The sequence below is a fragment of the Megalobrama amblycephala genome, linkage group LG13, assembly GCF_018812025.1.
Source record: "Megalobrama amblycephala isolate DHTTF-2021 linkage group LG13, ASM1881202v1, whole genome shotgun sequence".
NCBI lineage: Eukaryota > Metazoa > Chordata > Actinopteri > Cypriniformes > Xenocyprididae > Megalobrama > Megalobrama amblycephala.
The window spans coordinates 15,902,750-15,928,806 of record NC_063056.1 but is presented as its reverse complement, the minus strand read 5'-3'; the positions used below and the strand labels follow the sequence as shown (position 1 = coordinate 15,928,806).

At 36.7% G+C, this 26,057-nt stretch overlaps 1 protein-coding gene across 3 annotated transcripts in view; it reads left to right on the top strand.

The window, feature by feature from the left end:
• rapgef5b (Rap guanine nucleotide exchange factor (GEF) 5b) overlaps positions 1-26,057 on the top strand; it is an 82,813-nt gene that overhangs the window by 3,772 nt on the left and 52,984 nt on the right. For 2 of the 3 annotated variants that reach the window (XM_048152438.1, XM_048152436.1), the window contains exons 4-8: positions 2,103-2,224; positions 2,468-2,636; positions 15,918-16,002; positions 18,591-18,642; positions 22,147-22,217. In XM_048152438.1, coding sequence (XP_048008395.1) covers positions 2,103-2,224; positions 2,468-2,636; positions 15,918-16,002; positions 18,591-18,642; positions 22,147-22,217 — 499 coding nt within the window. The remainder of the gene's footprint in view (positions 1-2,102; positions 2,225-2,467; positions 2,637-15,917; positions 16,003-18,590; positions 18,643-22,146; positions 22,218-26,057) is intronic. The other variant, XM_048152437.1, reaches the window with a different exon arrangement.

Here is a 26,057-nt window from a genome sequence, read left to right as displayed (position 1 = left end):
AGTTTACTACAAAGTTGTAAAGAATAAAAAATCGTTGAAATAGTCAATGTGACTACAGTGGTTCAACCTTAATGTTATGAAGCAACGAAAATACTTTTTATGTGCAAAAACAAAACAAAAATAACGACTTTATTTAACAAATTCTCGCCGTCATTCTCCTACACTAACGTTCATTGCTTCCAGGTTCTACATAAGAATGCCGGCTCAGTATTGGCCGACGCTGTTCACATGAGCAGCACGGCGCATGCGTGTGATGCTAACGCAGGAGCTGGCCAAAAATGAGTTGCCGTTCTGACATAGAACCTGGAAGCGCTAAATGTTAACAGTGTAGGAAAAGACAGGGGAATGACACAGCAGAGATCTGTTTGATGACAGAAGTACTGCAGCACAGTGCTGAGATATAAAGTTAAGGAAAGTTATATGTCTACCTCAGATTTAACGTTTAAATTGTACATCAGAACCGGGGAATAATGTTATAATCTTGTTCACTGTAGAGAAAGCTGCTTACATGTAGGCTACACGGGGAAAGTAACAGTGAAGACATTGAATCAAATGTAAACACAGCTTTTATGTCTTTATCAGCTTTTCTTCATATAAACTGGCCCTGATAATCATCACACATGCACTTACTGCTTGCTCTGTTACTGTAAATCCGTTTTAATGAATGAATGACTCTCTCTACCCATCGCTCTGCTCTTCGTCAACGTGCGCTTGCACCACCTGCTGGTGAGGTCGACTAACAGCAGATGGAGATTATGCTCAGTACTCAGAATATTGAAATATTGACTGCTTAAATATACAACCATGTTGAATTTCAACCCATAAAAATGCAAACCCTAAAAATACAATGCATTAAATTACAAGCACAGTTAATGCAATGCATATTTTTTTCAGTTAGTGCAATTCAACAAAGCTTTTTGTTTCAAAAACATATGGCATTAGTTTACTTCCAGGGGGGTACTTGTGAATTTACAAGGGTAAATAAAGAACTGGTTGTTTCAGAAAGTACTGTACAGTGCTTCATTTACACTTTACTTTAAAAAGTATGTCTATAAAGGGAAATATTTTATGTATTTGAGGTCTGAAAAGTGGGAATGGTGAAGAGAGGGCAAACAGTTTGCAGTTCAACTCAGTATTGCCATCTAATCCCAATATTGTCTTAAAAAGCCTGCATAGCACCTCATCTTTTATAACAGGATATTTTGACCAAAATGTGAGCGGAGCATGTCCCCGCCTCACGCAATGTTCTCACCTTTTTTTTTTTCCCCTTACCTGTTTGCATCCCTGCTATTAAAAAGAACAGCTGCACATAAGTTCACAAATATACATGAAATTGGTTATCGTGTTCTTATAGTTATTATTTTGGAATAAATGTAAACATGCTTGATGCACTTATTGATAAATATACTTTTTTTTTTATAAAGAGAACAATAATTACATTGTTAATCTAAAGTACAAAATATAATTATATTGGTTGTTGTTTTCTTGATATTGTAAGTAATGTTTAATTATTTTACCTCAAAAATGTGTCAATATTAAGTACAACTGGAACATATATTTACATTAAATAAAAAATAAAATGTAAAAAAGTGAGGACTTTGCCTCCTCATTTCAGAACATTGTATCACATACAGTTGGGTCCAAAAATCTGACACCACACTGAAAATCTGAAATGTAAAAACTTAACTAAACTTAGTTTAAACAGAAGGAATATAAAACATTTTATTGGAATAGTATGAAATAAAATTAGATATATTTCAGATTCTGCAGTGTTTTAAGTCACTAATTAAATTGGATGTACAGTACATCATTCATTTATGAAATATTACATGAATTAACTTTTTATTGGTTGGAATTTATCTGTTTATTAACAATGTCACATTAGCAATACCTACATGATTCAAAATGAACAAAAAACTAGTTTATAAATTGTCCTTTTTAAAAAAAAAACAATCAGCAAAATATCATCCAATTGTTTTTTTGTTTTTTTAATGAAAGCATAAAAATTTTCATAATGGTTTTGTTTTGGTTAATAAAATCAGCCTTTAACATTTCATGTAACACTTTCGTCTTTTTCCTGTTCTCATCTGTCATATTCTCAGGAGGACATGTACCGGTCTTGAGCTGGTGGAATGGCTGATGGATCGTTTTGCATTTATCCAGAACAGGGAAATAGCTTCCAAAATCTGGAACATTCTCCTGGACTTGGGAATTCTGCTTTCAGGTACACAGACATGATAAAACAATTACTGTGAATGATCAGATTGCTCCTTCAGTATAAAGACGAGGCACAAGCAGACGCTGTAGTGTTTGGATGATTCATTATATGGAATTATATGCATTTTGAGTCTGCAACACAGCCTGTGTTCCCTGTGAGGTGCCTGACTAGAAAATAACATTTGCATAAGCTTTGTCTAGACAGCTTTATGTCAGATGTTTAACTCTGTTGTGCCCCTGTTGTGTCCAGTGGAGCAGAACAATGTCTTTGAGGACTCCAGGTCTTTGTACCAGTTCACCTTTGAGGAATGTGAGGCCCAGAGCTGTGATTTCAGAAATCAGGTCAACTGGCCGAGTGCAGTACATCTGCTGCTACAGCTGGTCCCATATGTGCAGCTTCGCAGTGGAACCCACAAGCGGTGAGCATACGGTTACACATAAAGCTTAATGATAGTGTTTTTTCTTAAGTCAAAGGTCATTAAATATCTTGTCCCTCAGGATTGTAAAACTTAATAGCTTTTAATTTACTATCCAGTACTAACAGAATGTGCTTGGACCTGTAAACAACCATTACTGATTACCTAAGCAGAGCTAAACTTATATAAAAGAGGCGTTTAATTACTATGGAAGTTGTGAACATTTACACTTTGGGTTGTTTTTCTTGGTTTGGGATCCAAAAGATTATTGTGGAGGCTAAAGTTTTACATCCTTTCTCTCTCAGTGGACCTCAACTGGGGGTCTGGGATTGGGCAAAATTCAGATCTGTGTCTGTGAAGTTTCAGCTCAAAATACCCCATAGATTTTTTTAAATTAATTTTTTTAACTGCCTATTTTGGGGCATAATTAGAAATGCGCCGATTCATGCTGCGGCCCCTTTAAATGCTTGCGCTCTCCACCCCCGGAGCTCGCGCTTGCCTTAAACAGTGCATAAACAAAGTTTACACAGCTAATATAACCCTTAAAATGGATCTTTACAAAGTGTTCGTCATGCATACTGCATGCATGCGTCGGATTATGTGAGTATTGTATTTATTTGGATGTTTACATTTGATTCTGAATGAGTTCGAGGTTTTGCTCCGTGGCTAACGGATAATACTACACTGTTGGAGAGATTTATAAAGAATGAAGTTGTGTTTGTGCATTATACAGACTGCAAGTGTTTAAAAATGAAAATAGCGACGGCTCTTGTCTCCGTGAATATAGTAAGAAACAATGGTAACTTTAACCACATTTAACAGTACATTAGCAACATGCTAACGAAACATTTAGAAAGACAATTTACAAATGAAGACTTCAGATGCAAAAGCCTCTAAGTGCCATCTGAAATTTTCTTCTAAAATGAGCATTTTTATCAAGCTTGTATGTTTATGTTCAGTTATTTCACTTTAATTGAGATGAAAATCACATATTAATTGCCATTATAGTGAAATTACTGAACCTAAACATAAGAGCTTGATAAAAATGCTAATTTTAGAAGAAATATCAGATGGCACTTAGAGGCTTTTGCATCTGAAGTCTTCAAATATCACTAAAAATATCATGTTATCATGGATCATGTCAGTTATTATTGCTCCATCTGCCATTTTTCGCTATTGTCCTTGCTTGCTTACCTAGTCTGATGATTCAGCTGTGCACATCCAGACGTTAATACTGACTGCCCTTGTGTAATGCCTCGATCATGGGCTGGCATATGCAAATATTGGGGGCGTACACCCCGACTGTTACGTAACGTTATGTTGAGATTCGCCTGTTCTTCGGAGGTCTTTTTTAAACAGATGAGATTTATATAAGAAGGAGGAAACAATGGAGTTTGAGACTCACTGTAGCTGTGTCCCAGTTCAGGGGCCGCACACTTCGAAGTGCATGAAAGGGGTGGGGTTTTGGAGTGGAGGGTTGCCAGGTCTGCGGGACAAAACCATCCCAAAAGTAGCGTAATCACAGCACAAGTGTAAAAGTATCCCAATCCCTGACGTGGCAACAGTGAGCCGAGCGTCGTTACATGGCTAGCGGCTATGTGACAGACAGCTGACAGTTGACATTTGTGTGTGCATTTTAAAGTTTTATGACTTTCTATTGGGTTTTAACACGTTCACTGCCGACGACGACGGGACACTGGACCAAAATATGTATGATTAAACTATGTAATGTTAGTTTTATATCTTTAGCAAGTTAACCTTGTTTGTTTGGTTTTTATGTTAAATGAAATGTTAATTTGGAAAATATTTACATTAATATTTGTACATTTACTCTGTATTTAAGTCTGAATTTAAAGTACAGTAGTTTAGGATTTTATTCAACTGCACTCCATCTCAGAGACAGATATTGCATTTATTAACTGACTTGGACATCACGGATATTACAGTTTGATTGGTGAAACCGGGGCATTGCTTACATTTATTTGAATTCACACCTGAACTCCTGTCGTCACTGGCGCGCAATGAACTGTGGGATAGTGTAGACCGCGAAGTGTCTTGAGATCGGTGCTTCATTCCCCTGGAAAAGGAGAGGGTGCACTTGAAGTCGCTCTCGAATTACGTCATCCCTCCTCGCGCAGCGGTGAATCACACTTCAAAGGACGCTTTTCCCCCCATTTTCTCAAGAACAGAATACAGTGCATAAAAATGTGTCGATATAAATATTATTTAAATGTCACTTTGTCAATGAAACAGCCTAATTTCTGTACAGTTTTTTTTTTTTTTTTTTTAAGTTAAGTTAGCAAATGCAAGTTGTATACATGTATTTGTAATGTAATTTATTAATTTATTTATTAATATGAGTCAGAGTCATTTCTGTTAAACATTTTTTTTGTGTAAATAAAAGAGAATTGTTCATTGTTTATTTCTTTTATGCAACTTGATGCAAAAATGTAATTTTAAATGAAAAATTTTACGTAGACCTATATAATATTTTTTTCATCATGTAAATTAAATGTTTTTATATTAAATACATAGTTCTAAAGCTACATTACATAAAGTACCTTTTACAACTATATACAACAGAACTTAGATTTAACATCAGAAAAATAGCATCACATTTTAAATCATCAGTATATAAAACAGAACAAAACATATAATATTTGTGTATACGTTCATTCGGCTGAGAAGGCAGACGCTGGTGGAGCATATTATATAAATATATAAAAATCAGAAATATTTGAACATACTAAAACAGATCTATGGTCCATTCAAATTTTGGCTTGGTGATCATAGCTTTAAAATTCTCGCCTGTTACAAATAGTCATGCTCAGCAGGTATATTTTAAGATGTCAGTGCAAGTTTATTTTAGTTAAAACAACTGAACATTTCATTTAACATAACAAAAAACAAGGTTACCTAGTTGCTAACGATATAAAACTAACATTACATAGTTTAACCATACATATTTTGGTCCAGTGTCCCGTTGTCGTCGGCAGTGAAGCATGTCAAAACCCCATAAAGTCATAAATGCACACAAACATCAGCTGTCTGTCACACAGCCGTTAGCCATGTAACGACGCTCGGCTCATTGTTGCCATGTCTGGAATTAGGATACTTTTACACTTGTGCTGTGATTATGCTACATTTGGGATGGTTTTGTTGCGCAGACCTGGCAACCCTCCACTCCAAAACCCCACCCCTTTCACGCACTTCGAAGTGCGCGGCCCCTGAATTAGGACACAGCTCTCATGTCATTGCCATGTACTGAACTCTTGTTATTTAACTATGCCAATATAAATTCAATTTTTAATTCTAGGGCACCTTTAAGAGTTGTCGGAACAAATTTCAATTCGAGTCTTTAATGTTTGAAGTAGGACTAATAGTGGGAAATTAAGAGTTCTTCCATCCTGTTCCATAAATCTGTCTGTCTGCCTGCCTATGAACTTTCAAACTTCAGACTTTAACCTTTTGTTTGTTTGTTTTACACTTTCAAACAATGCTGTCAAGCTAATGGAGTGCAACAGTGCCCTCCCACTTTTTCAGCTGTGTTGGTTCCGGAAGTTTTTTTTCTATGAATTTTTCCCATAGGGATTTAAAAAAAAAAACAACTTTAAGCATTATAAGCCATGAACCAAGCCAACCAGCTACGAGGTGAATCATAAAATTATAAACTTTTATTTAAGCAAAAAAGTATTCGGACAAAAATACAAAGGTACAAGACTGTGTACTTAACGGCTTTAGTGAGGGAAAGAACTACAGTCCCATGAAGCATTGCGAACAACATAATCAAATTAAAAACGATGTAGAAATCTAAAACTATTCATTTAAATTCTTGATATTCTTATATCTATAGAAACAACATATTTTAAGAATATTGCAAAAATATGCATATACTTACAAATATTTAAGTATTTTTGAGAGCGTTGAGAGATTGACTCGATTACGTCATTTGCAGTGCTTCATGGGAGTAGGCAGAGCTAAAGAGCTCTTTTGGCACTGTTTGCTTGTTTAGACTCTCTGATTGATGGAAATTTCTGTACAGCATCATGTGTAATGTAGTTTTTCCACCACAAATTCCACTGTTAAAGGTGCTGTAAGTAGTATTTGAAGTACGCTGTTGGACATTGTTGATATTTGAAATCAACCCAAACAAACCCACCCCTCTCTTCATTGCTCAACTTCCAAAACTCACACTCCAATCCTAACCACCCTGCTCCGAGTCGGTTTCAAACCCCGGCCCGATCGGTGCTGGCATGTGAGGCGAATGCACTACCAATGACGCTAAACACCTCATTCTCTAGCGGCTGTCAGTGTGCAGTAGTTTACCACTAGATGGCCAGTGTTACACACGCAATGCGAGTGGATGTCTGTTTATCACAGCTGTCGCGCAACAAAATGTTTCATGAAAAATAAAGCGCAGATGATGAACAAATGACAAGCAAGCACAAAAAATGAACATACAGTGCACAAGAGTAAATACAAAGTGTTTGTTGTTAGACGACAACAGCACAGGAGCTCCAGACAATCAAAACGCAGTATTACTCACATGTGAAACAGAATCAAAGCAGCCTCCGCATCTGTTTTCAGGCCTTCCTACTTAGCTCTGTCCAGCACTAGAAAGCTTTTCTAATATAAACGCGGGTCCTAAAACGTTTTGCCCAGGCATAAACCTTCATTCCAGTGATATTCTTTTGAGATTTTGTATTGTATCCCATCTCTCATTCTGCAGTTTTTTTTTTTCTTATTTTCAAATCTCCCTTTTGTTCTCTGTCCTCGACCGTCATACGGCCCCTAATGCTGATTGGTTACACATTTGTTGTTGGTATCGGCCCGACTAACTTCCAAACAGTGTATTTGAAATATTACTGAGTCCCCGTTTAAAAATATTTATATATTATATATAATATATATATATAATATTATATATATAATATATTTTCAAAATAAGTTGAAATAACGTGGGCTCACGGCTTTAGCTGTCTGAAAAGTTATCATTAAAAATCAATTTCCCTATGGAGAAAATAAATGAGTAAGAAGTTTTTACTTCTGCAACTGTAGCCCCTCCAGTTCGCACCTGCCCGCTCCAATCGCGACGCGAACCTAGGCCTATCCGCGTGGGAGTCAGACGCTCTAACAAGGAGGCTAAAGACTGCAACCTCTAGCATCAGTTGCTAGAGCATCTCTTGAGATCAGGGGAGTGAGGTTTACACGCACAGCACTTCCCAGCCTACGTCTGTTACACTCACCCCCTAAACCTCACTCCCATCTGGGTCACGGCACCAATGTAGCCCCTCTAGTTTGCACCTGCCCGCTCTAAGTGGGACGCGAACCCGGGCCCGTCCACATGGGAGGTGGGCGCACTAACAAGGAGGCTAAAGACTGCAGTCTCTAACATCAGTCGCTAGAGCATCTCTTGAGATCAGGGGAGTGAGGTTTAAGCTCCGGGTATACTTCGGCCGTCCGCGTTCGTGCACCGTCCGCATGACATAATTTTCGTTATGCGGAGGGCTCACGGCTGGCCGCACACCCTGTCCGTGCGCAGCCCAAATTTCGAGACCGCGCGGACAGTCCGTGTGCAACAGCGCATGCGCCAGCAGTACAGAAGAGTCCACTAGGTGGCAATACGCACAGTATTGAGCACAGTGTTCAGCCATCGAAGAAGAGTGTGAAAAGACCGGTTTAAAAACAACACGCTTGGAAAAAAAGAGAAAAACACGACAATGGATGGTGAACTCGACGAGCGTTTGTGCGAAGAGATTAGAAAATACCCACATTTGTACAATTCATGTTTGAAAGAGTACAGAGACGTGTTTAGGGTGGCAAATTCATGGAGGGAGATAAGCAAAAATGGTGGAAAGGATGAAGCATTGATGCGTCCGGGCGCGGAAAGTGAAGTATACCCGGGGCTTTACACGCACACTTCCCAGCCTACGTCTGTTACACAACCTAACTGTTGAAATCTATGAACAAATTTTGTCCTAACAGACAGTCCATTTTCTTGTTAAAAATCAAGCGTAGCGTTAGTTCTAGCAGGTCACATCAGTCAAGCTCGTATCAGCTGACTCTCAGCTGATCCACGTCTAGGAATACAATGACTATCTAAGCATATTATATATAAGGCCCAGTATTATCAGCAGCTATTGCGTTGATCAGGAGCTAATTACCCTCCTCCATCCCCAGCTCCTCCTCTCATCCAGTCAGGATTTGGCCTTCTGATTTCCCTTTGAATCAGACTCATTTCTCGAATTATGTTGTACATTAAATTATTGAACATTAATAATACCTGCAATACATTTTTCATTGGGGGTTATCGTTGTTCTCCCTGCACTTATCCATGCTTGGCTGCATGGATGTGCAGGCAGTTCTTGCCCAGAACAGAACCATATGGCACCAGTGTGATGCTAACTTCCGGGTTGGCCTACAAAAATACGTCATCACTGCAGCACTCTATGATGACAGATTTTTCATTTTTGGATGAACTATCCACATAAAAATATATATATATATATATATATATATATATATATATATATATATATATATATATATATATATATATATATATATATATATATATATATACAATAGACAAATGGGACTTAACATAATCTGCAAACCAAAAAAAAAAAATCAATGAACTGTAATCTGGACAGGGCTTGTCGATGATTAATGCTAAATGTGGCTGGGAAATCTAATTTACAGTCATCATTTAGGATCTTTCTGTGAGCATACTAATGTAGTAACGTCAGCTGCAGTTCCAGCATTCACCAGCAGATGTCTGTGTGACAGTATGCCTCTTAGTGCAGGACAGACAAATGATTTTGCTCCAGGCTCTGTCTGTCTCACTTTCAGATATTCAGACATACTCAACCTGCTCAGGGTGTGCCTCATTTCTTTTGACCTTCCACAGGCTGTCAAAGCACATCTCATCAGTTCACAGGCATGTATAAGATGCAAACTATACATCTGGGGCCGTATTCACAAAACATTTTATCTTACCACTAAGAGTTCTCCTAAATAGCAGTAAAAGTTCTTAGCTAAGAGTTTTCTCTTAAAACATATTCACAAAGCTGCTGAGACAAACTTTTACTAAGGAATAGACAGAAGTCTTAAGCTAAGAGTAAGGGCGGGGTTGACCTCGTTGCTATGGAGTAAACACACAGTAATTGGCTGATGGAGGAGGAGTCAGCGATTTAATCATAGAAATATTGTAGAATGACGTGTCATGTTTCCACATTAAAATAAAGGTTTTAAAATACAAATGTTGCCCTGTTCAAATAAATATTTTTTAATAAAAATGTTGCCATAGTCAAAATAAAATGTTGACATAAAGGTTTTAAAATAGGCTAAGTGTCACTAATTAAACTAGTATATACAGTTAATTTTCCACCTCTTGGATGTCTGCATCTCAAGAGTTTGCAGAATTCAAGTGACAAATTATGTTTTATAAACAAAGTTTGGGAGGAACACATTCGAACAGTTTTTCTAATCAGCTCGAGAGGAGGAATATATACACAGAAGAAAGCCGACTCGCCTAGTTACTTCGACAGTTTTCTGCATCCCTCCGCCACCCCGCTCCTCACTCTCGGCTGGGGATACGGAGATAACTTTGGGTTTGGGCTACATTCCAAGCTCGGAGCCCTCAATCCCCTTGAACAGCACACCAAATACGCTTATTATATATACATTTTTTTACTCTATTCAATCATTTGTAATTGTGAACTCATGAAAACCATTGCCACAGGTAATCATACAATATTTATTTATTTGTTAAAGTTTTTTTTGCATCTCATCGTAGATTCAAATCTATAAATAAAAATGTATTGCATTTATGAAGAAAAAGTTCAGTAACTAAGGCTCTATCGCTGTTGCCTCAATGGTGTACAGTGTCTTTGGGTGGATTAGGACTGTTTGTGATTTGGTCTTAGAGACTTAGGAGTCCTCTTGACTACTCCTAACGTTTCACGGATTTAGGAGCTACTTTTAGCGCTAAAATGCTTTGTGAAATACTCTTAGAGTAAAAATTTAGGACTCCTAAAATTAGGACTGACATGCCCATTATTTTTAAGAGTTTCTCCTAAATCGGCAAGTTAGGAGCTACTTTTAGCCATAAGATGTTTTGTGAATACGGCCCCTGTTCTCTTACTGCCTCTGCAGTTTTTGTTTGTGCATTTGGCTTTATTGATGTATATATTCTGTAGCCAGAGAAAATAGTGGCAGGGCAAATTGAAATCTGAAATACTGGCCTGACCAGAAAAAGTCCTTACTGTTTAGCCTGGCTTGCAGGCTTGACCTCTTATGAGCCACAAAGAATTTGTTCAGGGCCTCACTTAATTAGATCAATGACGTTTAGCACTTTAGTACACAGTACGTAATCAGGGGGTCAATGGACGCAAATGGAAGTTGAGCTATAGGTCGTGTCTCTGCATCATTTCCTGTCTGCTGGGAAAGTCGGTCAGGCTTTGTCTAGGCAGGATGTCCATTTTAGCGAGATCAGACCTGTTTTTAGGTCCCTCTGTCTGCAACTCCATATGGCCTGATTAAGCTTTTGAGACAGTGCAAGCTTTTTCAGTGTGACATTAAAGGATTTGTTTTGCCTTATAGAGTTGTCAGATGGTGAATTCATGTTTTTCATGTGATTTTGAAAAACTTTTATACCAGTAAAAAGTAATAACATATTTTTCTTACACCTTGGAGTGTACACATCTTGATAAATTATACATTCAAAAGTTTTTTTTTTTGTGATTTTAAAAGAAGTTCTGGTGCAATGTGTAAAATTTGTGAGGATCTATTGACAGAAATGCAATATAATATACATAACTATGTTTTGAGTGGTGTAGAAAGACCTTACATAATGAACCGTTATGTTTTTATTACTTTAGAATGAGCCATTTATATTTACATACACCAGGGGTCCAACCCCCCCCCCCCCCTCCATGTCAAGTCGTCAATTTGCACCAGCATGTTTCTACAGCAGCTCTTAACGGACAAACACTCTACAGAGCGTGTTTAGTCACGATGTTGTTGTTGTTCTAAATCGTTCGTGTTTGTAGATGCAGCTTGCATCATCACTACATTGAATACGCACAAAGTAGTAGTAGTAGTCGTCTGATTTATTAGAAGCAGAGACCGTTCTATGTTAGAAGTAAGAAGAAACCTATTGCTTCACACAGGCTACTCTCTGCTGTGTTAGACGACATCTTTGTCTTGTGTTGGCCAGACGGCCACCATAGCTTCTCCGAAAGGGGGGGGGGGGGTGCGAGGGGTGTGCGCTGTTAGTTGCAGTTCACAACCTCACAGCTAGATGCTGCTAAAATTTACACATTGCACCTTAAAATCAAGGCTGCATTTATTTGGGTAACACTTTATTTTGGTCCCCTTTAGACATTCTGTTAACTATAAGCAAAGACTTTAGATATACAAGAGCTGCATCTCATTTCGAAGGCTGTGTCCTCTAGAGGTCACGTTTGAAGGCTGCATTGAATTTACCTGGGCATAGTTGAATAACAAGAGTTCAGTACATGGAAATGACATACAGGGAGTCTCAAACTCCATTGTTTCCTCCTTCTTGTGTAAATCTCATTTGTTTAAAAGACCTCCGAAAAACAGGCGAATCTCAACATAACACCGACTGTTACGTAACAGTCTGGATCCATAATATGTACGCCCCCAATATTTGCATATGCCAGCCCATGTTCAAGGCATTACACAAGTCAGTATTAACGTCTGGAGCTGCAGAGCAGAATCATCAGACTAGGTAAGCAAGCAAGAACAATAGCGAAAAATGGCAGATGGAGCAATAATAACTGACATGATCCATGATATCATGATATATTTAGTGATATCTGTAAATTGTCTTTCTAAATGTTTTGTTAGCATGTTGCTAATGTACTGTTAAACGTGGTTAAAGTTACCATCGTTTCTTACTGTATTCACGGAGACAAGAGCTCTGTATAATTCATAAACACAACTTCATTCTTTATAAATCTCTCCAACAGTGTGTAATGTTAGCTTTAGCCACGGAGCACCATCAAACTCATTCAGAATCAAATGTAAACATCCAAATAAATACTATACTCACATGATCTGAAGCATGCATGCAGCATGCATGACGAACATCTTGTAAAGATCCATTTGAGGGTTATGTTAGCTGTGTGAACTTTGTAAATGCACTGTATTATAGTCAAGAGCTCGGGGGCAGGGAGCGCGCGATTTTAATTCAGCCTGAATCGGTGCATAGTTAATGATGCCCCAAAATAGGCTGTTAAAAACATTTATTAAAAAAAAAATCTATGGGGTATTTTGAGCTGAAACTTCAGACACATTCAGGGGACACCTTAGACTTATATTACATCTTGTAAAAACTGGTTCTAGGGCACCTTCAAGAAAAGGAACCATTGGATTGCTAAGTAAGAAAGAAATTACAGTATTTTACACCTCACAAGCAATAACAGTCAATTTTATTATGGTTACTTTTCTGAAATAAGACATTCTTGATGATGTATGCAGGGATGGGGTGAAAGGGAGAAAGTGCAACGCTCAATATGGTGGAATAATTCCCGCCTTCTAAATAAAAGAGCCAATCGGCAATTGGTTAAGTCATTGCATCTCTGCTGCCTTTAGAAGTAGAGATGCACCGATTGCAATTTTCTTGGCCGATTCCGATTTCCGTTTTTTTTTTTTTTTTTTTTTTTTTTTTTTGTTAGTGAGATCGGCTGATACCGATTTTTGCCAATTCCGATTTTCTTTTTAAGAACTATAATTGACAACATATACAAACAAAAATATACTTTTCTTCAATGCAAAGTTTTATTTTCATAAAAAAAAGTCAGTAATGAAATAAAAGCTCAAATGCAATAGAATAAAGAGAACTATGAAACTAAGTTTTTCAGGCTAGCTGGGTTTCTATTCAGGTAAGAAATATTACAGAAATTAAAGTAATTAAAGTAATCAATATATTAGCTGTGTAAACTTTGTAAATGCGCTGTAATATAATCGATAGCTCATGTGGCAGGGAGCACGCGATTTAAGGGGGCGGCGCCGAGTGTAAATCAGTGCATTGTTAATGATGCCCCAAAATAGGCAGTTAAAAAAAATTTATTAAAAAAAATCTATGGGGTATTTTGAGCTGAAACTTCACAGACACATTCAGGAGACACCTTAGACTTATATTACATCTTGTGAAAGAATGTTCTTGGGCACCTTTAAAGTTATAAAATGTATTTCAGTAAGAGCAGAAAGTGATTTTCTTTGTCTTTTGTTCTTTGATTAACATGACAGACAGCAGCAGGAATATTGGACTGCTGTCCCTTTAAGAGTTTATGAACTGTGTTCAACGGACCCAATATTGTTACACAAAACATGGGGTCACTTTCTTAGCTATTTAACAATTCAAAACTGACTGTGTTTAACTCTTTATATGTGCCGCTGGTTTTGACATACTTTTGTATGTATTTGACAGTTTAAGTGCATTATGCTACTCGTTTTGGTACTTGTGACTCTGTTTGACTTCCGTCTCTGTTTGAGACTGAGCGTGGCTTGTTCACTTCACTAATATAGATCAGTGGTGCGTGTGCTTTCGGTGTGAGTGCGAAACCTGCGGGAATGACTAAAATTATGCACAATACAAGCACTATTTAACCGGAGCGAATGAGACGAGTGAGAAAGAGGAGGCGCCCGTGCGGCTGTGTGTCACTTCACCGTGACAGAGAAGAGAGCGAGAACACGCAGCTGACGTTATTGCCTGTGCTGCTGGTAACAAAAAAGATCGGCTCGGAATCTGTAAAAGTGAGACTGAGGGAAATCGGCCGGAAATCGGAGGGAAATTCCGATCCCTGGCCGATCAATCGGTGCATCTCTATTTAGAAGCTCCGGTTGCTATTGAAACAGTCAGTGTTCTGAAATGCACACTTATGACTGCAAATGCACATTGACTGGTCCAACCGAAAAAAATGTGTTTTGTCGTGATTTGAGCATTTAGGATCAAAACTTATGAGACATCTGTTGTCATATTTTATTGGTGATTTCAAATATAAAATTTAATCATAAGCTCGGTGAACACCTTTGGAGAATTTGGTTTCCCATTTAAAAAGATAGGAGCTGTACTTGCATGAGTGAAATACTGTAACTTCCCTCAATGAGACTTTGCTCTAAGTAAATTTGCATCTACATGTCAACTAATAGAGTATTAGTAGACTGTCTGCTTAATATCTGCTAACACTTTATTTTGATGCTTCCCCAACTGACTACATTGCAAGTAAATATCAACTTATTCTATTAACATGTTACTCTGCTAACACTAAACCTACCCCTAACAGTCTACTAATACTCAACTAATACTCCAATGAAAATTAGTTCACATGTAGGCACAGCATCACTTATAGTCTAAAGAGGACCATCAAAATAAAGTGTAACATTTATTGGATCAAAATACAGTAAAAACAGAATTATTGTTTGACTTTATTACTTCAGTCTTCAGTGTCACATAATCCTTCAAAAAAGTTGTTTTAAGCAATATTGGAAAAAAAAAATGCTGCTTAATTTGTTTGTGGAAACCATGATACAGTTTTTTTTTTTTTTTTTTTTATTCAGGATCTTTGAAGAAATGAAAATTTGAAAGAAAAAAAAAAACATCATTTATTTGAAATACAACTTTTTAGGAACTATGTAAAAGTCTGATCATTTTAATGCATCCTTGCTGAATAAAAATATTAAAGGTAAAATGTTTTTATTATCAAATCATCAAATCCACATAACATTTTACAATGTGAACTAACCATGCTTTGTCTAAAAAGGTCAAATTATCTGATAATTTAAGACGTATTAACCTTGACATACTTGCAGGGGTTTGCATAATAAATTAAATTATATAAATATCAGTTTTATTGCAATATTTGTTTTTGTAAGAAATAATAATAAAACATTGTACCAAACTATTTAATAAGGTTTCCCTTTCAAGAATGTTCCTTTTGATGAGGCTTTTTTCTTCATTATGAACTCAAGACAGTTGTATAACTGTTATTCAAGAACATTGTATAACTTTTTGACTGTCACCAAAAAAACAAAAACAAATATCATAATGAATTTTAAATAAGAAATTAAAACCAGCTTATCATGAAAAGTATATGTGTTTCATTGCATGTATAAATGGCATTTTTAAAAAAAAGAAAAAAAAAAAGTCATTGACCCATTAACATGGTACCATGTCCACCAAGAAAAACAAACAAACAAAAAAACATGGTAAATTGACTGAGAATAAATTGTGTTTTATGTTGTTCTTTACAGTAGCAATCAAGAAGATGCGCAGAAAACATCTGATGCTTGTAATCCACTTCTTCAAATGAGAGCATTGGAGCATCTCACCTCAACAGTAAGACAACTATATCTTATTTATCTTATGAGCTTTTTTTCCCCAAATCTTGCATTTAGGAAATTTTAAGACAGTGCAAAACAAACATCCAGCACAGTCTGTGTCTTTTAACCACAATATACAAAAGGTTTAGTACAGAGCATTTTCACTTGCACAGAAACCCTGTCACACCTGCGCTCTGTCCGTTTGAGAGCCAGCAGCTCTGGTGTAATGACTGAATCAGTACATTACTGTGGCCATGTGGCACGTGCTTAGCTTCTAGCTATCAAGGTAATGTTGCAGAACCTCTCCTCAAGGTGGCCTGTGCACCTGCAGTCACCTTGGCAACAGAAATATAAGGCCAGTTCCTGTTATTCAGAGAGGGTCGGCATTTGCATTAAACTCCCTGGGGAACTGATGATGCTCATTTTTGTATTGCTGTGTTCAGCTGAACAGTTGAGATGCTCAGTTTGATGGCTTAATCAATGTACTGTATCTTTAGCATGTAGCTTGTGGTTGTGTATAGGATTTAGAGTAAGACCTAATAATAAAACACATAATTTGCAGCAGTGTTCACTAAATGCTTGCCAAGTTTAAGATGATCACTTGAGTACTTGAGTTAAAAAAAAAAAAAAAAAAAAAAAAAAAAAAATATATATATATATATATATGCAGATGTATTTGTCATCCATGATTAATTTATTCCACAAATGCATGTCCAATTATAAGAGGTTTCTCAACATGATGGCCACCCACCTGAAATAGAATAAAACAGATTATTCTACAGCACTATAATATTGACTGATATCCGACATGGTACCAATGTAATGTGTGTCCCTAATTTTAATGTTTTAAATGTTTTATATAATGGCTAAACTCATGTTTTTATCATTTGAATCCATCCATCAATCCATATGTCTGTCTGTCCATCCATCCATCCACGGGTCAGTTCATCCTTCCATACATCCACTAGTCAATCCATGCATCCATCCATCATCCATCCATCCATCCATCCATCCTAGTCTGTCCATTCATTCATTCATTCATTCATTCATTCATCCATCTATCCACCAGTCAGTTCATCCCTCCATCCATCCCTCATCCATCCACTAGTCATCCATCCATCCATCATCCATCCATCCATCCTATCCTAGCCTTTCCATCCATTCATCCATGCATCATCCATCCATCCATCCTAGTCTGTCATCCATCCATCCGTCCGTCCACCTGTCAGTTCATCCCTCATCCATCCACTAGTCAATCCATCCATCATCCACCCATCCATCTATGTCCATCCATCCATCCATACATGAGTCAATTCATTCCTCCATCATCCCTCAATCCTACTAGTCAATCCATGCATCCATCCTAGTCTGTCCATCTATTTATCCATCGATTCACCAGTCAATTCTTCCCTCATCCATCCATCCATCCATCCCTCATTCTATTCATCCATTCACAAGTCAATTCATCCCTCCATCCATCCATCATCCATCCATCCACCAGTCAGTCTTTCCCCTCCATCCATCCATCCATCCATCCATTCTTATGTCTGCCTGTCCATCCATCCATCCACGAGTCAATTCATTCCTCCATCCATCCTTAATCGATCCACTAGTCAATCCATGCATCCATCCATCCATTCTAGTCTGTCATCCATCCATCCATCCTAGTCTGTCCATCTATTTATCCATACATCCACCCATCAATCAATCCATCCATCCATCCATCCATCCATCCTCATCTCATGAAAAAAGGTGGAGACATCAATCATGTTCCCAACGTTAATGACGTTGATGGTCATATACACAATTCATTTCTTTGGGTTTTTAGTGGAAACGGTTATTAGTGCAGATCATTTGTTCTTGGCCTGTGTGGGGTCACTGTGGCATTGATCCCAGTCCAGCTCCATTTATATTTGCTCTAAGTCTGTACACTCAGTGCAGGGGCTGCCCATCAGATGGCCTCCTAGGACATGTCGATTTAATGGGCCACTAAGCACAGTTAAACCTCTCCATTACACACCTGGTTTACTAATGCACTGACCTCCCTTGGTCATACAGCAGATGGACTTCCCCTCATAAGTGAGTGATATATTCTTTCCGATGCTTGATGGATTGGATACATTTGTATTCATAATGTGTCGTGTGCTGTGGGACTTCAATGTACAGTCCCTACCTCAGAAAACATGGATTTGAAAAGTTTGCAGTCAGATCATGAATAGATCACTTGAAATTTTGAGTCAAGTTTTTATGGATCCTCAAAGGAATAATACAGCAGTTGGGAAATCAAAGGCAGTCATGCTAAAAGAATAAGTAATGCAGTTTACTTTTATATTCCTGCTAAAAAAACGTCTAAGTATGAATCAATCGAGAGAAGTGAAACTTTTTTTTTTTTTTTTTTAAATAGAGATGAAGTTTAGTGCTGAACATGTCGATTCATATCTTCAAAGGATTCTAGATCTCTTCAGAGACTGATCAAACACAGACCCACAGAATAGCTTCCCAAGCAGCAGGTTGTGAACAATAAAAAATGCTTGTGTTAAATGGTTTATGCCTGCATATTTGAAAAAACTATTTGTAAATATTTGAACCATTCTCTTTTAATAGGTGCAGAATGAACTGTTGGCAACTTTGGCTCGCAAGGCACAGACTAAATCAAGTAAGGGTTATTCTATGTTACACGGTTTGATTGTGTTTTGTTGCTCCAATAAACATGCACAATCAGTTTACAGTGTTTTCTTTGTGTTTGAGTATTAAGCATTTAAAAAAACCCTATTGGCCTATATTCTTCAATTTCTCTGAGGAAAAGTGTGTATGAAATAATCAGTACAAAAATAAAATAATATTATAAAAAAAATGAGACTGAATAGTATTTAAATCACTACTTTCTTTAAGTAACACAATGTTTAACATCAACACTAGTGAATAAAGTTTCAGAAGGAGACTGTGATCTCATTGAGGCCTCATTTGAACGTGGCCTTAATGGGGTAAATTAATACAGGCAAAAAGTCCTCCACTTTGCTGTGATTGGCTGATTACCCAGTCAGTGTAAGAATGCTCACCTATCATGTTCGTAACTGGTCTATAAATCCACGTGAATGGGTCAAACTAGATGAAATAAACAGAGTAAACAACTCGCCTATTCAGACAGCACCACTTTTGGTCCAAAATCAAAATGAAATTGATGAATTGTTTTGTCAGCGAACTGCTTTTTAGTGATGACTGAGCTCAATTAAAGCTACAGTACAGTCATCTGTGGTATTTACCAAGGATAAATGACTAATGTCATGAAAAAGTGGTAACACTTTACTATAAGATTCAGTTTGTTAATAAAAATCAAACAATGAGTTGTTCATTGTTAGTTCTTGAATCTTAACTGAATTAAAGGTACAATATGTACAATTTTCTGTCCGCTAGAGATCGCTAGAGGCCTATTCAAAACAAAGGCGTAGCTTGATGACGCCAGATTTGAGCACGGAATCTTGGGACATGCGGTCTTCACCTCACAGCCGGTGGAAACAATCGGGATAGGACTCAGGAAGAAATCATGTTCATGGATGCGATTATTAACGTTACTGTAGTATGAAGCAGAGCAGGACCGAGTGTTGTGGGAGCTGAACGAGACCACTGGTGAGATTGTGCAACACACGCGAGCAGTGGAACTTTTATTATGCCACAGTCGCCAACGCCGCTTCCGCTTTTCCGGTCATGAGTATGAGGTCACGCAGCTCTGTTTATCATATTAGATACATTTGAACGTGTTGAAAATGATGTTATAACGTTACTCTGTGCGTTCACTCGGCGGCTGCTGTAAGACACTTGTTGCACACTGTAGTAAGCAAGCTCGATATTAGAATATCATATTAAATGCTGGATGGCTTGTGTTGATAAATGACATGCAATTAATTTTAAAACATATTGTATGATGGAGAAAATGCTGTATTACTGTTACTAAAAATAAAGCTGCATCTGATTATGCTATGTTAGCTACTTTTTTTTTTCTCTGAGGCATGGTAAAGCATGGTACTCGCAGAAAATCAAGAAAATTAGATTTAAACAATAAGACTAAATGTGTTGAGCTATATAACAACAATTAGTTTTCTGTCTATAAATGTAACCAAGCAGTTGTTCCCTTGTCTATTAAAACATGTAATATATTAAAGCCTCTTTGGTGTTTCCATGGTTTTAAAAACTAAAACCGGAAACCGAGGGATACGCGGGTATGACGCAATTGACAGGCGACTCCTCACACGTCCCGGAGCCTTGGATAAAATTGCAATTTTCTAAAGATTTACAAATAGTTGGAAACATTTGGGATATTGCAAGTACTCAAGTGAACAAAATATATAACACTGGCCTAGTGGTTTTTGGATATTTTAGTGAAGAATTCTTACATATTGCACCTTTAACAAATTGATCAATTTCCATTGTGTCATTGGTAATGAAGTAGTAAAATGCAATATAATATAATGTGCCTATACTATTGAAACAGTTAATATTTTAACGTTTATAGATTGATTCACTAGTTATCACTATAACCCAGATTTTTGCTTTTTTTTTTTAAAGTCAAAAATCATTTTTGTAGTAATAAACATAAACACTGTTATTAGTTATATGTATTATGAACAAACATGAATTAACATAAATATATACAACTGTATTAGTATACGTTGAAGTTAACATTAGCCTAAATTAAAGAATGTTGTTAATTTGTTTATTTTTAGTTCATTATACCTAACACATTTTCTAGTATTATCGAATCAATGGTATGCTATTGTAGTTTTTGTTAATATATATATATATATATATATATATATATATATATATATATATATATATATATATATATATATATATATATATATATATATATATATATTAGGGCTGTCAAACGATTAATCGCGATTAATCGTATACAGAATAAAAGTTTGAGTTTGCCTAATATATGTGGGTGTACTGTGTGTAATTATTATGTATATATAAATACAAACACATCCATGTATATATTTGAAAAATATTTACAAGTATATGTATTTATTTATATTTTTATATAATTTATATTATATATAAAATACATTTTTTTGTACATAAATAACATATTTCTCTTAAATATATACATTAATTTGTGTGTATTTATATATACATATTATTTACACACATTACTCACACATATATTATGCAAACTCAAACTTTTATTTTGTATGCGATTAATCGCGATTAATCGTTTGACAGCCCTAATATATATATATATAATACATATATTCTCTTTTGACAAATTTAAAGTTTTAGTAATTTTATTGTTTTTCTCAGTTGTCTATTGTTAGTTTTACTTTATTTAGTTTTAGTTAGTCTTTTATTACTTCAAGTTAAAGCAGAACTAAGTAACTTTTTTTACCTTCATAAATAGTTTTCTAAGTACTTACGATGGTTAATTGACTTGTAGTGGTGTGTTTGAGGCGTGCACTAACCCCCTCTGGCACGTCTACGCCAGAAAACAGCACTTGCAAGTTGAGCTGCACCGACCCAACACAATCTCGCCTCATGTTCACGTTCACGCGAGAGTGACAAAATGCTTTACGGTAATTCAAAAACAATATATATATTATGACTTTATAAAACAATTTCGAAAATTACCCACCTCCATCGAGATTTCTTGTACTGTATTTGCAAAACTACTGCGCTGGTGAGCGTTAGTCGTTGTAGTCCAGAGCTGCGCTTGGAGTATTTACGACAGTGTGATTCACTGAAGGAACCTGTAGGGGGAGCTTCGCAAATCTTAATGAGTTCCGCTTTAAACTAAACAAAAATGAGATGTTGATTTGGCAATTAGTTGAATTGGGTTTTCTTATATTATTTTATTTCATTTAATATTTATGTTGTTCCAAGTAATGAAAATGTTTTTTTATGGTCTTAGTTTGTTTAGTTAAAGATAATAACCCTGTACCAAACTGAACCCTATTGTAAAGCTTTTCTATAGTGTGTTAAACATACCATACAATTATAGTAATATTTTTTTGTTGTTGTTGTGTGTAAGGTTAATGGTGTTCCACATGAACTGGAACATGAATCTATATTGCTCTATTAAAACAAACAAACAAACAAAAAAACGGACAGTCCACCACACTCCACTGTTTCTCAGCTGTAAATTTCTTCTTTTTTCCAGTGATGGAGGAGAGCAGTCCAGAGCACAATACTAACACGCCAGGACCATCTCCCAGTCCTGCTGTTTGCAAGGTAATGAGAAAACAGATTACAGGGCAGGGGGTTTAACACTGATAGTGTGCGTATGTGTTGGTGTGCATATATGTTTTGCTGAGCTCAACAGACGTCCAGTTTGCCCAGAGCTGTCCATACATCCCCTGATTGAGCACCGCTTTCCCGCAGCTCAGTCATCAGTAGAAAGCCCTTGAACTGGCAGAAAGAGAAAGAGCCAGTGATTGGAGATAGATGGATACTCTATACTGTGTGTCAGTACAGAGCCTTGTGCCTGTCTGTGAGGCTCTCGGCTTTTCCTGCACGGTGTAATAGCTGATGGTTCACTGCAGCACATCTGACAAAACTGTGATCAAGACAACAAAATAGCAGTGCTTCACAAGGACAAATGATGTTTCAAAGGCAGTGCAGTACAGATTATAACATATACACAATCTTATCAGAGTAAACCGGTGGTTCTCAAATGATTTTGCTTCAACTGGTTTGCTTTTAGCGTCAGAACATGCTACAAAATTTTGGGTCAGTTGAGAACTGCTGTTGTAGTTAGTTTTGACAATTGCAGTGTGAGCTTTTGTTCTTGTAATATATTATGGATATGAAGTGATTTCCTGCCTTATTGTATTTATAATGAAAGAAAACGCTCCATTAGCCTGATTGTATTTGAGAGCTCCAATGGACATTAGTTTTGTTATGGTTGGATATGTTATCTTAATAGCTTATCATTGGGCCTTTTTCTGGTAATTCCCTCTTATCAGTTTTATACTATTAGTGTAGTTCAATCTTACTGTCCATTGTTTTCTATATTCATCTCTACACTGAAGGGCTGAAGAATGTCAGGGACTCTGCTTGTGTTGAATTTGTCTAGCATGAGGTTTGATTCCTTATATAGCCAGCTGAGTTGATATGGAAATACTTGAGTGTGTTCAGGACAAATTCCTCTCTCCTTCCCTTACTTCGGAGAATGAGGTCACAGGTTTCTCCTCTGGATGTGTGGTATTTGCCATTGTGTTTAAATGGAGAAGGAAATCTACATGGGCTACATCCTCAATTACTGCATCTATAGACCATTAATTAGTAACTTTGTAGATTATTCCTGATGTATTGTATATGTATTTGGTTAATCAGTGTTTTATTCTGTCATTTTGAGGGGAAATTACTTTAAATATCCACTATGTATTTTTTTTTTTTTTTGTGTTTTGGAACCACTTTATGTGGGTCAGTGACATTAAATTTTTGCCTGGATCTCTCTCTCTCTCTCTCTCTCTCTCTCTCTCTCTCTCTCTCTCTCTCTCTCTCTCTCTCTCTCTCTCTATATATATATATATATATATATATATATATATATATATATATATATATATATATATATATATATATATATATATTATTATTATTATTATTATTATTATTATTATTATTATTATTATTATTATTTATTTATTTTTTTTTTTTTCAAAAATATATTAAAAAGGAAATTCATAATACATTGACTTCTTGGGGAATAAAGGGAAACATATCAGAAAATAAACACCTTGAAAAGGAAAGTAATTTTGCATGATCTTTAATTACAAATATATTGCACTGTAAATATTTGAAAAACTTTGTACAAAAGTACATGTAATGTGGTGCAAAAAATGTGGTTCAGCCAACAAGCAGACCAAAAAACAAAAAAAACAAAATGGAAATTATGTCATAAAGAGGACCTCTCCAGACCCTTGTGATTGTGCATCAAGGTCAGGAAGTTTCTTAAAATATCTGACCTTTTTATGAAAAGGGCAAGATTAGTTCCAGCTCTAAAATGTCATGTGGTGTGACTTCTGTATATGTGTATATATATATATATATATATATATATATATATATATATATATATATATATATATATATATATATATATATATATATATATATATATATATATATACAGTGCCCTCCATAAGTATTGGAACAGTAAAGACAAAATTGCTCTGTTAGCTGTGGTGTCAAGACATCTATAAATATGATTAAAAGATTAATATAAGGCAGAAGTACAGAATGTCACATTTTATTATTGACTGTTTCAACACAAAATATTTTACCAACTGAGAAGTATAGCACTTTTACAGTTTCATCCCTCTGCGTAATGTGAGCATAAGTATTGGGACGGTTTAACTTAAAGCAAATGTAAAAGTGTAAAAACTATTATTTAATTGTAAATCCCTTGCAAGCAATCACAGGAGCGAGTCTGTGACCCATAGACATCACCAGACTCTTGGTTTCACACTTTGAAATGCTTTTCCAGGCCTTTTTCAATGGTTGCTTGTTTAAAGGTGGTTTCTGCCTTTAGTCTCCTCTTCAGCTGGTGAAATGCTTGTTCAATAGAATTTAAATCTGGAGACTGACTTGGCCAATCTACACCATGATAATCTTGACTGAGTTGGGAGTACTAGTGTTTTGGGTCATTGTCATGTTGCCATATGAAGCACTTCCCAGTGAGTCTGGTGGCATTTTCTTGAACACTGATAGGCAAGATTCTTTTGTACACTTCTGAATTTATTCTTCTGCTGCCATCATTGTATAAGTCACCAATAAAGATGAGTGAGCCTGTTCCAGAGGCAGACATGCATGCCCATGACATGACACGACCTCCACCATGCTTTCCAGATGAGGTTGTATGCCTTGGATCATTTGCAGTTTCTTTTTTTCTCCACACTTTTTGCTTTCCCACTTTGATAAAGGTTAATATTTGTCTCATCTGTCCATAAAACTCCGTTCTGGCTCATCTGTGTGTTTTTGCAAATTCAAATTGGCTTTCCTATTTTTTGGTACTGATCAGATGTTTGATCTTGCTGTGGATCCTCTGTAATTCTGTTGGTGAAGATTGTGAGACCATCACCCCAGCTTCCTGGAGGTTGCTGGTGATTTTACCGGCAGTTATTTTAGACGTTTTTTACAGCCCTTGTCATTTGTCTATCATCAACTGCTGTTGATTTTTCTCATGTGACCTGGTCATTGTCAGTTACTGAAGCTTGCCAGTGGTATCTATGTTTTTCAGGACATTCCAAGTCAGTCTCCATATTTCTATTGAACAAGCATTTCACCAGCTGAAGAGGAGACTAAAGGCAGAAACCACCTTAAAACAAGCAACCATTGAAAATGGCTGTATTAAAGGCATTTCAAAGTGTGAAATCAAGAGTCTGGTGATATCTTGGGGTCACAGACTCGCTCCTGTGATTGGTTGCAAGGGATTTACAATTAAATATGAGCTTTTAAGGCCGGAACACACCAAGCCGACGGTCGGCCGTCGGGCAGTTTTTGTTCGTTGACCGACTAAGTTTTCTCAGTGTTTTCTGCACCGTCGGCTGAAGTTGGTCCTTGTTGCCTTTTTTTCGGCCAATTCGACATGTTGAATCGACGTCGGAGCTCGTCGGTCCGTCGGGCCATCTGATCATTTTGATTGGCTGTTCAGCTACTGCCACCTGCTGGTTCGGAAAGGCATTTCATCTTACGCAGGCGCAGAATGGACGTGCTACTTGGCCGTTGGCTGTCGAGTGTTGGTTTGGTGTGTCAGGGCAACTTTGGACACAGATTGTTTCTCAATGTCAAGGATACTTCCTTGGCAGGACTGGTCCTTCCAAGTCATTTCCTTCAGAGGCTAGGCGAGGCTCCTCTTTAGCATTCGGAGAACACGTAAATGGAACAGACTAGCAAGTGCACGTCATTGCGTCATTACGTCAGTGAAAAGGTAAAAGAAATGCCGGTGACGGCAACCAAGCTAACAATTGTTAAATGACGGTCTGGTTCAGTTAGCCATCAATAACGTAATTTGTATTTGTATAAATTATAATATCAATACGGTAGTAATTTGTACTGGCATTTAAA